Source organism: Mobula hypostoma, chromosome X1 (assembly GCF_963921235.1).
Source record: "Mobula hypostoma chromosome X1, sMobHyp1.1, whole genome shotgun sequence".
Classification (NCBI taxonomy): domain Eukaryota; kingdom Metazoa; phylum Chordata; class Chondrichthyes; order Myliobatiformes; family Myliobatidae; genus Mobula; species Mobula hypostoma.
In genome coordinates, this window is record NC_086128.1 from 68344956 (window position 1) to 68360080 (window position 15125).

Sequence of the window (15125 nt, forward strand, 5' to 3'; positions counted from 1 at the left end):
TGACCCACGCCTTGTATAGCCTCAGCTTCAGGGAGAAAATCTGTGATCTGCAGGTGGGATTGAGGCGCACCTCTCCCCGCTCCCAACCCCACCACCTCCCGAATCGGGAGTCTCATTTTCTGCTCCCCCGCCGTCAAAGGTAGAGACTCGGGATGGAAAACACCTTGTTGTCTCCGCTAAATGCCAGTAATTCCCCCAGTCCCGTGGTATTTCCCTGAAATCGCGTGTCACCGGACCAGAGTGCCTCGGACAGTCCCCCGGTGTCCCTCCTGCTGTGTCATTGCTCTAAGAAACTGTCACAGTGGCCCAGCTCCAGCTCTGGGGGCAGTACTGCGAATTAAATCAGTTGATCGGGAAGTCCCGGAGAAAGGGGGCTGCTTCCATGACAAACTTGGCCTCGTTCGATCGACGGGGCAGCTCGCCAGGGAGCCACGTGTTAAATCAGTTTACATACTCCCCGGGGCTGTGGCGGCAGCTCAGACGCTCGAGGGACGCGCACAGGGGGAGGAGGTTCCTGGCGTGGCCGGCTGCACGTTCAGAGTTAAAGCAGTGACTGAAAGAGCGACCTGTCAGCCCCTTGCGGAACACCACGGGATTAAGCGAGTTCGCAACCCAGAACGGAGCCCGGCTTCATCCGAGAAAAACTTTGAGAGAGACAGAGAGAGAGAGAGAGAAAATAAACTTTCTTCCGACGTTCTGCGCTCTCTTTCGAGGCGAAGATGACAGCTTCCAGAGGTAAGTGAATTCTAAACGCCCTCCACGCAGCACCGATCTCCTGTTCCTGCTGAAGGGTCCCGGCTGAAAAGGTTGGCTGTTTCACTCATTTCCACGGACCCCTTGCTGAACTCCTGCGGTGTTTCTGTCCGCCGCTCCTCTGCAGAAATCTCTGGCGTGTTTACCCATTCAAAAGTGAAGCCCCGGGGTCAGATAACGTCCTTCAGGACCGTTCGCAGCGCCACTGCACCAGATCAACGTTCAGTGTTTTTTTGCCGAATTTCACTTCCCCACCAATTATGTAACTGCACACAATCACTTTTCTCACAGGTGTGGGGAGGCATTGGTCCGGGGGGAGCAAACTTGCATGCAAGTTGATTGATGATTTTAATTTTTTTTTAAAAGAAAAGTTCCTTGGGTACAATAATTGCAAAAGTTAATTCTGTGACCGGTGTCAGTAAATGTTAACCAGGATCATCGGGCCAACATCTTCCCCAACCACAAGTATTTGTGACATTTACCGGGAACGTTGCAGACGAAGGGTCTAAAGTATTGTTGAGGGTCCCTACCGCCCACGCCCCACAATCTCTGTGACCCACCACCGTCAGGAAGGAGGTACAGGAGCATCAGGACTAGGACTGTCAGACTGGGTAACAGCTCCTTCCCTCGGGCTGGGAGACTAATGAATACCCTGTCACCACCGGGGTCTGGTCACTGGGACAGCGAGCTGTTTACTGTTTACCTGTGCATGCATGTTTGAATGATATTCTACTGATTTATTTGTGGCGATAGTTTGTTTCCTGTGCCGGGTGAGATATACGCTGTGTGGGTGCGCCGTGGTCCGGGGGAAAGTTGTTTCGCTTGATTAGTACACACGTGCAGTCGGGTGACACCGAACTTTGAGCTTGGAAGTGTAGGGCCGAGTGAGGTCTGCTCACCGTCTTCCAGCTCTTTGCTTTGACTGCAGATTGCATTTCATCCTGGCGTTCGGGAATCAGCTGCGGGCGTGAATCTCAAACTCACTGCAAGGGTCCGTCTTCCTCAAGCCCTCGTATTCTCGCTGGGTGCGGGTGCGGGGGTGGGGGGTGGCGTTTGGGTTTGGCTCCGAGTTGTAGCCGCGGACCCGGCAGTAGGTTCTGATCGCCCAGTCCGAGGTGATTTACTTCCTGCGGTTTCCGTGATGCGGAAGGTGAGGCCGGTCAGACGCACCGTGACTCGTGTTCGCTGCAGGTGGCAAACCCCTCCGTTGACAGGGGCTAACCTTGGGGGCTGCGTTCCGGTTGTCTACGTTTGATGCGCAGGCCTGGGCAGCACGATACGGAGAGCGAGCTGTTGCCCCGTGTAGCGGGCTCCCCTCCTCTCCACGCAGCTGATGGACCCAAAGGAACGGCGGAGACCCGATACCAGGAGTTGCCGGTCAGCTTGGAGCTCAACGCAGGGACTGCCTTAGGACTCCGGATTTTCTCTCCCGAAGACTTCCTCACGAGTGGGAGTAGCCGCAAGGCAGCGGGAGGTTGGAGATGCAGCGTTGCCCTTCTCCCAGGTGAGCTACAAAAAGCGGTGGATTCGGCCCAGACCACCATGGGTGAAGCCCTCTCATCCATTGAACACGTCTACACGAAACTCTGTCGCACGAAAGCATCGTCCGTCATTAGGCGATCCCCGCCACCCAGGACGTGCTGTTTTCTCGCTGCTACCATTGGGAAGAAGGTACAGGAGCCTCAGGACCCACACCACCAGGTTCAGGAACAGTTATTACCCCTCAACCATCAGGAAGGAGGCACAGGAGCCTCAGGACTCACATCACCAGGTTCAGGAACAGTTATTACCCCTCAACCATCAGGAAGGAGGTACAGGAGCCTCAGGACCCACACCACCAGGTTCAGGAACAGTTATTACCCCTCAACCATCAGGAAGGAGGTACAGGAGCCTCAGGACCCACACCACCAGGTTCAGGAACAGTTATTACCCCTCAACCATCAGGACGAAGGTACAGGAGCCTCAGGACCCACATCACCAGGTACAGGAGTAGTTATTACCCCTCAACCATCAGGAGGGAGGTACAGGAGCCTCAGGACCCACACCACCAGGTTCAGGAGCAGTTATTACCCCTCAACCATCAGGAAGGAGGTACAGGAGCCTCAGGACCCACACCACCAGGCTCAGGGACAGTTATTACCCCCAACCATCAGGAAGGAGGTACAGGAGCCTCAGGACGCACACCACCAGGTTCAGGGACAGTTATTACCCCTCAAACATCAGAAAGGAGGTACAGGAGCCTCAGGACCCACACCACCAGGTTCAGGGACAGTTATTACCCCTCAACCATCAGAAAGGAGGTACAGGAGCCTCAGGACACACACCACCAGGTTCAGGAACAGTTATTACCCCCCGCAAAATCGGGTCTTGAACCAATGGGGATGACATCACTGACTTGTCCATTCATTGAGATGTTTCTACAACCAATGATCTCACTTTAAGGACTCTATATCTTATGTTCTCATTATTTATTGCTATTTATTTATAGTTGCACTTGCGCAGTCTGTTGTCTTCTGCACTCTGTTTGACCATTCATTGATCCTGTTTACAGTTACTATTCTATAGATTTGACGAGTACGCCCACAGGAAAATAAATCTCAGGGTTGTATATGGTGACGTATATGTACTCTGATAATAAATGCACTTTGAACTTTCAACTTCGCCCACCACGGCTGATGGGCCCCATCTGCCGGACCAACTGGTTTTAACATGAGAGTGATCCGCCTTTGTCCCTTCTCCTGTCAGTAGAAACGGTTCCACCGGGCTTAGTAGCTAAACCACACACGAAGGCCTGGAGCTGGACTTGGTTGTCAGAGACTGTTTGAGATGCACGTCACTGGGAGCATTTAGTAGGTAGTGGGAGCTTGTCCCCATTACCTCCCCGATACCACTGAACACATTCGATAAATCATCATGGACCCGTACCACCCAGGACACGCTCTCTCGTCACTGCAACCAACCAGCAGGAGGCACAGGAGCCTCAGGAACCACACCGCCAGGTTCAGGAACAGTTATTACCCCCTCAACCATCAGGAAGGAGGTACAGGAGCCTCAGGAACCACACCGCCAGGTTCAGGAACAGTTATTACCCCTCAACCATCAGGAAGGAGGTGCAAGAGCCTCAGGACCCACACCACCAGGTTCAGGAACAGTTATTACCCCCTCAACCATCAGGAAGGAGGTACTGGAGCCTCAGGACCCACACCACCAGGTTCAGGAACAGTTATTACCCCCTCAACCATCAGGAAGGAGGTACAGGAGCCTCAGGACCCACTCCACCAGGTTCAGGAACAGTTATTACCCCCTCAACCATCAGGAAGGAGGTACAGGAACCTCAGGACCCACACCACCAGATTCAGGAACAGTTATTACTCCCTCAACCATCAGGAAGGAGGTACAGGAGCCTCAGGTCCCACACCACCAGGTTCAGGAACAGTTATTACTCCTCAACCATCAGGAAGGAGGTACAGGAGCCTAATGACCTACACCACCAGGTTCAGGAACAGTTATCACCCCTCAACCATCAGGAAGGAGGTACAGGAGCCTGCACCGGTCTCTGCCGTCCCTTTGGATTTGTCAGCTGCGCGGAGAGGTGGGTGCCTCACTACATGGACGGTTGAGTAGCAAATTCCAGTTGTGTGTGGAACAGTGCTGTGTCTAACCAACGTGCGGGGGCAGGGCTACAACGAGAGGTCTGCAAAGGTGTTTTGATAGGCGACAGAGCCAGGGCTGACTGATCCCGCTGCAGGAAACATAGACTGGGTATTTATGTGGTGCCTGGGGGAGGAGGCAGCAGCTCTGGTGAAGGGGCTTGTCGTGTCCATTCTGAGGGGGTGGGGGTAGCAGCTCACTCACCTTCGGTCCCCCCGCCGATCACTCAGCTCTCACCTGCGGCAATCAGGTCGCTGTTTGCATGGGGCAGCGGCCACAGCCCGGTCCACCGGCTGCGACAGGCGGGGCAGAATTAGGCCATTTGGCCCATCGAGTCTGCCTCCATTCCATCATGGCTGATTTATTGTCCCTCTCAATCCCATTCTCCTGACTTCTCCTTCACCACCTACTCCCCAACTAAGCAAGAACCTATCAACCTCCACTCTGAATATACCCAAAGACGTGGCTTCAACAGCCATCTGTGGTAATGAATTCCACCTTCTGGCTAAAGAAATTCGGTTCCAAATGGACGCCCCTCAATTCTGAGGCTGTGTCCTCTGGTCCTAGACGCCCCCACTACAGAAGACATCCTCTCCACATCCACTCTATCTGTGTCCTCTAGTCCTAGACTCCCCCACCATAGGAAACAACCTCTCCACATCCACTCTATCTGTGTCCTCCGGACCTAGACTCCCCCCCACTATAGGAAACATCCTCTCCACATCCAGTCTATCTGTGCCCTCTGGTCCTAGACTCCCCCACTATAGGAAACATCCTCTCCACATCCACTCTATCTGTGTCCTCTGGTCGTAGACTCCCCCACTACAGGAAACATCCCCTCCACATCCACTCTATCTGTGCCCTCTGGTCCTAGACTCCCCCACTACAGGAAACATCCTCTCCTCATCCACTCTATCTGTGCCCTCTGGTCCTAGACTCCCCCACTACAGGAAACATCCCCTCCACATCCACTCTATCTGTGCCCTCTGGTCCTAGACTCCCCCACTACAGGAAACATCGTCTCCTCATCCACTCTATCTGTGCCTTCTGGTCCTAGACTCCCCCACTATAGGAAACATCCTCTTCACATCCACTCTATCTGTGCCCTCTGGTCCTAGACTCCCCCACTACAGGAAACATCGTCTCCTCATCCACTCTATCTGTGTCCTCTGGTCCTAGACTCCCCCACTATAGGAAACACCTCCGAGCGAAGGGGCCCACTCCCGGTCGGGATTGGGAGAGGTTGTCATTGGACAGTAATCTCTGAAAAGTCCTCTGACTTTGATGGACTTTTCAGCGATTTCCCAGAAATGGGGAAACTCGCTCATTATTCTGGAAGCTATATTCGTGCAGTTAATGAATTCCCGAGGTTACTACGGTTAAGTATTTACACCATATAGGTTTTTCCCCAAGTACCAGAGCTTCCCCTAAGACTGCTGAGATCCAGATCTGAAAATGAGTCCTAGATGAACCCAATTTCAAGATCAAGATTGTATCATTTCTTAATGCATGCGTTACTACATGACAATAAAAGAGGATTGCGTGTCTTCATAATCTAAATATTGTTGTCACTCAACCGTACACATGTTTGCAGCCAAACGAAACAACGTCACTCGGGGCCAAGGCCTCCGAGTGAAGGAGTTCCACGTGTCCCATTTAAACTTTTCACCTTTCACCCTTGACCCATGACCTCGAGTTGTAGTCTCACCCAACCTCAGTGAAAATTTATTTGCACATTTTATTCCGCATCCATACCTTAACCTATAACTTTATTTGTTAGTATAATTCTCGCTTCTTTGGAATTGTTCAGTGATATTGATTTCTATGCCTGTCGCGCCCTGGTGAACGCGTAACAGCAAATTCCTAATACACGTTCTGTGCAAAATTCTTAGGCACGTACATATAGCTCGGTTTCTGCGCGGTGGTGTATTTGTCAACGTGGAGCGGAGAGCGAGTTTGTAAACCTGGCGGGAGCAACGGACGTTGGGAGTGGCGAGGGTGGAGGGCCGCGGGAAGATTGTGTGGGACAGGTGGTAGAGGAGGGGAGCGCGGGTTTGTGGGTGGTGGTGCAGGGGCAGACACACCCAGAGCCCTGGGACACCAGGCAAGGTCACCTGATTCCAAACAATTGGTTTATTGATCATTACAGAATGTCTCTCCAGTGCTTCCTGCTCCCTCCCCTCTCCCGTCCCCTTTTCCCAACCATGATTCCACTCTCCCTGCCCCCTTCCCACTCTCAGTCCACAATAGAGACCCAGATCAGAATCAGGTTTATCATCACTCACGTATGTCATAAAATGTGTTTTTTTTGTGCCAGCAGTACAGTGTAATAAATAAAATTACTACTGTATGTTGTAAAAGTCTTGAGCACCCTGGCTATAGATATATATGTGTGTGTGTGTGGCCAAGAGTTTTGCACAGGATTGTATTTGTTGAATAAATTTGACCCTCGATTTTTGGGGCAGAGTTGGATTTGGGTTTGGTGGAAGAGAATCAGGGTCTGGCTGTTAGTCTCTCAGTTTCTGAGGCTCTCACTTGAAGCATGTTCCCACAAACCCCACAATGTACGTCCGGTGGAGATGTCACCAAGAGTACGAGTTGTGGTTGCAGGAAGTGAGTGAATACAACATATCATTAGCTTGTGGTTGCATCTGCCCTCGTTACCTGGCTCCTTCAGGCAAGCGACAAGCAGCCGGAGAAAAGTGAGAGCATTTGTTCTTCCTGATGTCAACACTGTGACATTTTCTTAATCTGCTAGTGGCTAACTCCAGTCTCAGCCCCCAGATAAAAACCTAAAAAACACGATCCAAGTCCCGGCCCTGAACCCAACTTCAGACACAGCCCCAGACCTAACCTCAGCTTGCAAATCAACTCCAATACCAACCTGAGTCCTCCCAACTAAAAGCAATTACCGTTTGAGCTAAGGTTTCTAACTCAATCTCGACCCAATTCCAATGCAATCCCAACCTAGTCCCCCAAAACAATCCAAACCCAATCCCCAAATCCAATCCATACCCAATCCCCAAACCTGATCTCCAAACCCAATTCCCAAAACCAGTCCCGAAACAATCCTCAAATCCAACTCCATCCCAATTCCCAAAACCAGTCCTCAAATCAAACTCCAACCCAGTTCCCAAATTGAATGCAAACCCAATTCCCAAAACCAATCCTCAAATCCAACTCCAACCCAGTTCCCAAATAGTATCCAAACCCAATTCCCAAAACCAGTCCCAAACCAATCCTCAAATCCAACTCCATCCCAATTCCCAAAATGAATCTAAACCCAGTTCCCAAAACCAATCCACAAATCCATCTCCAACCCAGTCCCAAATCAAATCCAAACCCAATTCCCGAAACCAATCCTCAAATCCAACTCCAACCCCGTTCCCAACTCGAATCCAAAACCAATTCTCAAAATCAGTCCCAAATCAATCCTCAAATCCAACTTCATCCCAATTCCCAAATTGAATCCAAAACCAGTTCCCCAAACCAATCCTCAAATCCAACTCCAACACAGTTTCCAAATCCAATTCCAAAATGCTTCCCAAATCCATTTCTGCCCCAAATCCCAAACCAAGGTCTGAATCTAACACTAATTTGAAAACAATCTGATTCCGCAGCCAATACCCAAACTTCAGCTCCCCAAAGCAGCAAAGTCAAACGGATTGCCCACCAGGCGTTCAAAAGTTCAGAGACGTTTGTCCTAAGATATCTCCGATTCTAGCCTTGTGTCTACACTTGGGACTTGCGTCAACGTGGATATCAACGGCTCCCGTACAGGTTGAATATCCCGGCTCAGGACAGGGCGGTACTGAATCTGCTGGTCCTGAGCATAAAAGCCATCTGTGGTGATCCCCAGAAGGGAGAAGAAGTTTTGGGGACAGGAAGGAAGGGAGATGGCCGAGAGCCAATAAGTGATGAGATAAATATAGAGGGGGTGGGGCAGCTGAGGATAGAGTGGGAATCGGACAAGGACGATCTGGCAGAGGGGAAAGTGGACAAGAGGGAAAGAACGAATAACAAGAGGTATTGAATATGTCACATTGGAACCCCAAGGACGAATCTTATCCCCCCCCATCTATTTTGTGAGGATAAATATGAACTTCGTACATCAAAACATACAGTGAAATGTGCCGTTTGCATCAAGTTGGTTCAGTGTGGACGCGCTGGGGGCAGCCCCCAAGTGTCGCCATGCTTCTGGCGCCAACACAGCCTGTCCACAAGTCACTGGCCCGGACCCGAACGACTTTACACTGTGGGAGGAAAGCCGAGCGCTCATTCTTTCCTTACCTCTCTTACTCCTGTCCCTTTCTCTCCATCCCTTCCTTTCTCACTTTTTCTCTATTTCCCTTTCCCTCGTTCTCTCTCTTCTTTTCTTTCTCTTTCCCCCTGTTTCTCTCTCTCTCCCTCTCTTTCCCTCTCTCCCTCTCTTTCTCTCTCCCCCTCTCTCTTGTACTTTCTCTCTCTCCCTCTTTCTCTCCAATTTTTCTCCCGCTCTTTCTTTCTCTCTCTCACTATCTTTCTCCGCTCCCCCTCCCTCCCTATCCCTCCGTATCTCCCTCCCCCCTCAATCTCACTCTGAAATTCCCCCCTCCCGTTCTCTCATGTCTCCCTCATTTTGTATCTTTCTGGGTTCTCTGTTTCAATCAGATGGTTTCATTTTAGTTTTTCCTTTCTCTGTAGCGTTTTCAGTTCATAGTCATTCCCTGCTCTTTCTCAGTGGCTCTGTTCAAGTTGTGGCGTGCTAGACCCAGTTTTGAGTGCAGAACCCAGGGAAAGCACACAGCATGCCTCTGACACAGGGCTGCCTCTTGGGCAGGTTGTCAAGCAGGCAACCCAGATCTCCCACAAATCACCCCAGGGCTATGGAAAAGTGGAAGTACAGGTCTGGGTGCCTTGTCTTAGAAAGGATGTGCTGACATTCCAGAGAGTCCAGAGGAGGTTCATGAGAATAATCCCAGCAATGAAAGGGTTAATGCATGACAAATATTTGATGTCTCTGGGCCTGTACTCACTGGAGTTCAGAAGAATGGAGGGCTGGTGGGGAGGGGCGGTGGAATCTCAATGAAACTTACCAAATTTTGAAAGGAGGTGGAGAGGATGTTCCCTATAGTGGGGGAGTCTAGGACCAGAGGGCACAGATAGACTGGATGTGGAGAGGATGTTCCCTATAGTGGGGGAGTCTAGGACCAGAGGGCACAGATAGAGTGGACGTGCAGAGGATGTTTCCTGTAGTGGGGGGAGTCCAGGACCAGAGGACACAGATAGAGTGGATGTGGAGAGGATGTTTCCTATAGGGGGGGAATCTAGGACCAGAGGGCACAGATAGAGTGGATGTGGAGAGGATGTTTCCTATAGTGGGGGGAGTCTAGGACCAGAGGGCACAGATAGAGTGGATGTGGAGAGGATGTTTCCTATAGTGGGGGGAGTCTAGGACCAGAGGGCACAGCCTCAGAATAGAGGGACTTTCCTTTAGAACAGAGATGAGGAGGAATTTCTTTAGCCAGAGCGTGGTGAATCTGTGGAATTCATTGCCATAGACGGCTGCTGCGGAGACGAAATCATTGGGGATATTTAAAGCGGTAGTTGATAGGTTCTTGGTTATTCAGCGCGTCAAAGGTCAGGGGGAGAAGACAGGACAATGGGGTTGAGAGGGATAGTAAATCAGCCATGGTGGCATGGTGGGGCAGACTGGATGGGCTGAGTGGCCTACTTCTGCTCCTGTGTCCTATTTAACTGCTACTGGTGAGATCTTGCTGTGCATGGATGGGATGCTGCCTTTGCTGCATTACAGTACGACTGTTCCTTAAATGGCCATCACTGTGTTTGCCGCAGGCCGGACATTGTCCGGAGCGAAAGGTTAAACACTGCTTGTTTCTGTCTCAGGCCCTGTTCTTCCAATCGGTTGTTTTTAAAGTAGATCCCCACAGTGTTGTTCTCCCCGTCGAATTCTCCTTCAGCTGAACTCTCTCTCTCTCTCTCTATGTCCTCTCACACTCTGTCCCTCTCTCACTCTCTCCCTTTGCTCTCTCTACCCCCACAGATCTCCCTTCTCCCTCTCCCGACCTTCTCCAGTCGCCGCGCCGCATCCCGTGACCGTCGAGCAGTCTCTGAAGTCGACCCCTTCCACTGTGCAGTTTGGTTTAAGGCTTCTCTCTAACCCTTGATCAGATCAGTTACTCTTCAGTCTGCCGGAGGGATTTCCCCTCCCAGGGGACTCAGAGTTCTGCCCATCAAAGTGTCGGCAGTTCTGGTAAAAAAAACAGTTAACAATTCTTAATAACAAGAGAATGATCGTTTTAAAACACTCTCAGTATGAGAGACCGAAAATATCATGACATGTTTGCACGGAATCGCGGTAATTAAACCCTTTAGTTTTCTGCACGCCGGTCCCCTCTCCAACTCTCAGCTATCTCGCCACCTGCGGGGGTTTGCTTACCCAGGCTGCTGGGTTAATGACAAGATTCTTAGCAGTGAGGAGAAACAGAGGGGTCTTGGGGTCCACGTCCGGAAATCCCTCAGAGTTGCTGTGCAAATTGAAAGGGTTGTTAAGAACGCCTGTGGTGTATTGACCTTCATTAGCCTGGGGACTGAGTTTAAGAGTTATTGTGGGGTTCGGGGGTCTTTGTGTTCAGTTCTGGTCGCCTCACTATGGGAAGGATGCGGGAACGTTAGAGGGGGTGCGGAGGAAACACACCAGGATGCTGCCTGGATTAGAGAGGGTGCAGAGGAGATTCACCAGGATGCTGCCTGGATTAGCGAGGGTGCAGAGGAGATTCACCAGGATGCTGCCTGGATTAGAGAGGGTGCACAGGAGATTCACCAGGGTGCTGCCTGGATTAGAGAGGGTGCAGAGGAGATTCACCAGGATGCTGCCTGGATTAGAGAGGGTCCAGAGGAGATTCACCAGGATGCTGCCTGGATTAGAGTGGGTGCACAGGAGATTCACCAGGGTGCTGCCTGGATTAGAGAGGGTGCAGAGGAGATTCACCAGGATGCTGCCTGGATTAGAGAGGGTGCAGAGGAGATTCACCAGGATGCTGCCTGGATAAGAGAGGGTGCAGAGGAGATTCACCAGGATGCTGCATGGATTAGCGAGGGTGCAGAGGAGATTCACCAGGATGCTGCCTGGATTAGAGAAGGTGCAGAGAAGATTCACCAGGATGCTGCCTGGATTAGAGAGGGTGCAGAGGAGATTCACCAGGATGCTGCCTGGATTAGAGAGGGTGCAGAGGAGATTCACCAGGATGCTGCCTGGATTAGAGAGGGCGCAGAGGAAGTTGAACAGGATTCTGCCTGGATTAGAGAGGGTGCAGAGGAGATTCACCAGGATGCTGCCTGGATTAGAGAGGGCGCAGAGGAAGTTGAACAGGATTCTGCCTGGATTAGAGAGGGTGCAGAGGAGATTCACCAGGATGCTGCCTGGATTAGAGAGGGTGCAGAGGAGATTCACCAGGATGCTGCGTGGAGTCGAGAGGGTGCAGAGGAGATTCACCAGATTGCTGCCTGGATTAGAGAGGGTGCAGAGGAGATTTACCAGGACGCTGTCTGGATTAGAGAGGGTGCAGAGGAGATTCACAAGAATCTGCTTGGATTAGAGAGGGTGCAGAGGAGATTCACCAGGATGCTGCCTAGATTAGAAAGCAGGAAGGCTGAGCAAGCTAGAGCGAGGGAGAATGAAAGGTGATCTGATAAGAGGTCCATAAAATAAGATTAAAGTGGACAGACCAGAGACTATTTCCTAGTGTGGAAACTACTGATGCCGTGGGGGAGGTGGGTGGCGGGAATTACACAAATCCTTTCGCTCCCTGCAAGGAGTGTGTACATTCTCCCCGTGACCGTGTGGGTTTCCTCCGGGGGCTCTGATTTCCTCCCACCGTCCAAAGACGTACCGGTTGGTCGGTTAATTGGTCACTGTAAATTGTCCCATGATTAGGCTTGTGGTTAAATCGGAGGGCTACTGCGTGGCGTGGCTGGAAGGACAGGAAGGGACCATTCCATGCTGTTTCTCACTAAGTAAATAAATAATTTTAAGGTGACTGGAGGAAAGTTTAGGGGGTAACGTCAGAGGTAACTTTCTTACACAGGGAGTGGTGAGTGTGTGGAATGCCCTGCCAGGGGTGGTGCTAGAGGAAGATACATCAGGGACATATAAGAGACTCTTAGATTGGCACGTGGGTGATAGAGAAATAGAGGGCGGGGTTAGATTGATCTTGGAGTAGGTCAAAGGTCAGCACAAAATGTTCAATGGTCTGTGATAAAAGTCGTGAATCTGAAACATTAAGCCCTGCGTCTCCCTTCCCGGATGCCGAGCGACTTGCCGAACGTTCTCGGCAGGTTCTGCCCGTATTCAAGGGAAGGTCGGGTTGATGGCCGTGCCCGTCAGGATTGGACCCCGGGGTTAAAGGGGTTGGTTCAACATCGCGGGCCGAAGGGCCTGTACTGTGCTGTGCAGTCCTGTGACAGGGAGAGCTTCTGTGGAAAGCTCTCACTAACCACCCTCACCCGCCTCCCAACCACCCCCCCACACACACACACACACACACACACACACACACACTAACCAAACTAACTTGCCGCTTTGCGTCCCAAAGCGGGAATGAAGCACGTCTGAAGGGTAGATGCTGAAAATGCAGGAAGAACTCAGCAGGTCAGGCAGCATCTGTGGAGAGGCGTTCACCTTTCAGAAACAAGACCCACCTACTCGACCATCTGCCCCCCGACAGATGCCGCCCGTCCCATCAAGCTCCTCCGGCAACTTGGGGGTCAGGGAGAAGCACAGAAACGCACCCTTCGGCCCGTCTAGTCTGTGCTGAGCCACTTAACCTCCCTTCTCCCACCGACCGGCGCCGGGTCCGTACCCCTCCCATCCGTGCACCCGTCAACGTTGAAATCGGTTCCTGCGCCCGCCATTTGCGCTGGTAGCTCGTTCCTACCTCTCGCCACCCTCCCAGTGAAGATGTTCTCCCTCAGGATCGCCCAGCAATAGGCCATTCAGCCCATCGAGTCTGCTCCGCCCTGCCTTCTCCCCGTATCCTTTGATGCACTGACCGATCAGGAATCTTCCAACTTCCGCCTTAAATATTCCCACGGACTCGCCCTCCACCGCAGTCTGTGTGGCAGAGCATTTCACAGATTTGCCACACTCTGGCGAAAAACAAACCTCCTTACCTCTGTTTCAAAGAGTCGCCACCTCAATTCTGAGGCTGTGCCCTCTGGTTCTGGATAATCCCACGAGAGGAAACATCCTCTCCACATCCACCCTGTCTAGTCCTTTCAACATTCGGCCGGTTTCAATGAGGAAACGCGCCCACCCCCCGCCGCATTCTTCGTAAATTCCAGTGAGTACAGGCCCCAAGCTGCCAAACGCCCCTCATATGTTAACCCCTTCATGCCCGGAATCATTCTCGTGAACCTCCTCTGGATTTCCCTCCCATGACGACACATCCCTTTCTGAGGATATGGGGCCCAACACTGTTGACAAAGACTCAACCTTTCACCCTTAACCTCTGGTTGCAGTCCCACCCAACCTCAGTGGGAAAAAAGTTCTGCCTGCATTTACCCGATCTGTACCCCTCATAATACCTTGTCTATATCTCGTTGTTTTCAAATTCAGAATCAGGTTTAAAATCACTGGCATATGTCATGAAATTTGTTGTTTTATAACAGAAGTATATATATATATATAAATTAAATTAATAACTAGTGCAAAAAAAGGGGGAAAAGTAATTGGGTAGTGTTCATGGGTTCAATGTCCATTCAGAAATCAGATGGCAGAGGGGAAGGAGCTGTTCCTGAATCGTTGAGTGTGTGCCTTCAGGCTCCTGTACCTCCTCCCTGATGGCAGAGGGGAAGAAGCTGTTCCTGAATCGTTGAGTGTGTGTCTTCAGGCTCCTGTACCTCCTCCCTGATGGCAGAGGGGAAGAAGCTGTTCCTGAATCATTGAGTGTGTGTCTTCAGGCTCTTGTACCTCCTCCCTGATGGCAGAGGGGAAGGAGCTGTTCCTGAATCGTTGAGTGTGTGCCTTCAGGCTCCTGTACCTCCTCCCTGATGGCAGAGGGGAAGAAGCTGTTCCTGAATCACTGAGTGTGTGTCTTCAGGCTCCTGTACCTCCTCCCTGATGGCCGAGGGGAAGAAGCTGTTCCTGAATCACTGAGTGTGTGTCTCCAGGCTCCTGTACCTCCTCCCTGATGGCAGAGGGGAAGAAGCTGTTCCTGAATCGTTGAGTGTGTGTCTTCAGGCTCCTGTACCTCCTCCCTGATGGCAGAGGGGAAGAAGCTGTTCCTGAATCGTTGAGTGTGTGTCTTCAGGCTCCTGTACCTCCTCCCTGATGGCAGAGGGGAAGAAGCTGTTCCTGAATCACTGAGTGTGTGTCTTCAGGCTCCTGTACCTCCTCCCTGATGGCCGAGGGGAAGAAGCTGTTCCTGAATCACTGAGTGTGTGTCTTCAGGCTCCTGTACCTCCTCCCTGATGGCAGAGGGGAAGAAGCTGTTCCTGAATCGTTGAGTGTGTGTCTTCAGGCTCCTGTACCTCCTCTCTGATGGCAGAGGGGAAGAAGCTGTTCCTGAATCGTTGAGTGTGTGTCTTCAGGCTCCTGTACCTCCTCCCTGATGGCAGAGGGGAAGAAGCTGTTCCTGAATCGTTGAGTGTGTGTCTTCAGGCTCCAATACCTCCTCCCTGATGGCGGACGGGAAGAAGCTGTTCCTGAATCGTTGAGTGTG

The 15125-nt window shown here is 51.5% G+C and overlaps 1 protein-coding gene across 1 annotated transcript in view; it reads left to right on the top strand.

Moving 5' to 3' along the window:
* The first annotated feature begins 405 nt into the window (after window positions 1–405).
* ccr7 (chemokine (C-C motif) receptor 7) overlaps window positions 406–15125 on the top strand; it is a 34349-nt gene continuing 19629 nt past the window's right edge. The window contains exon 1 of the mRNA XM_063037213.1: window positions 406–735. Coding sequence (XP_062893283.1) covers window positions 720–735 — 16 coding nt within the window. The 5' untranslated portion in view covers window positions 406–719. The remainder of the gene's footprint in view (window positions 736–15125) is intronic.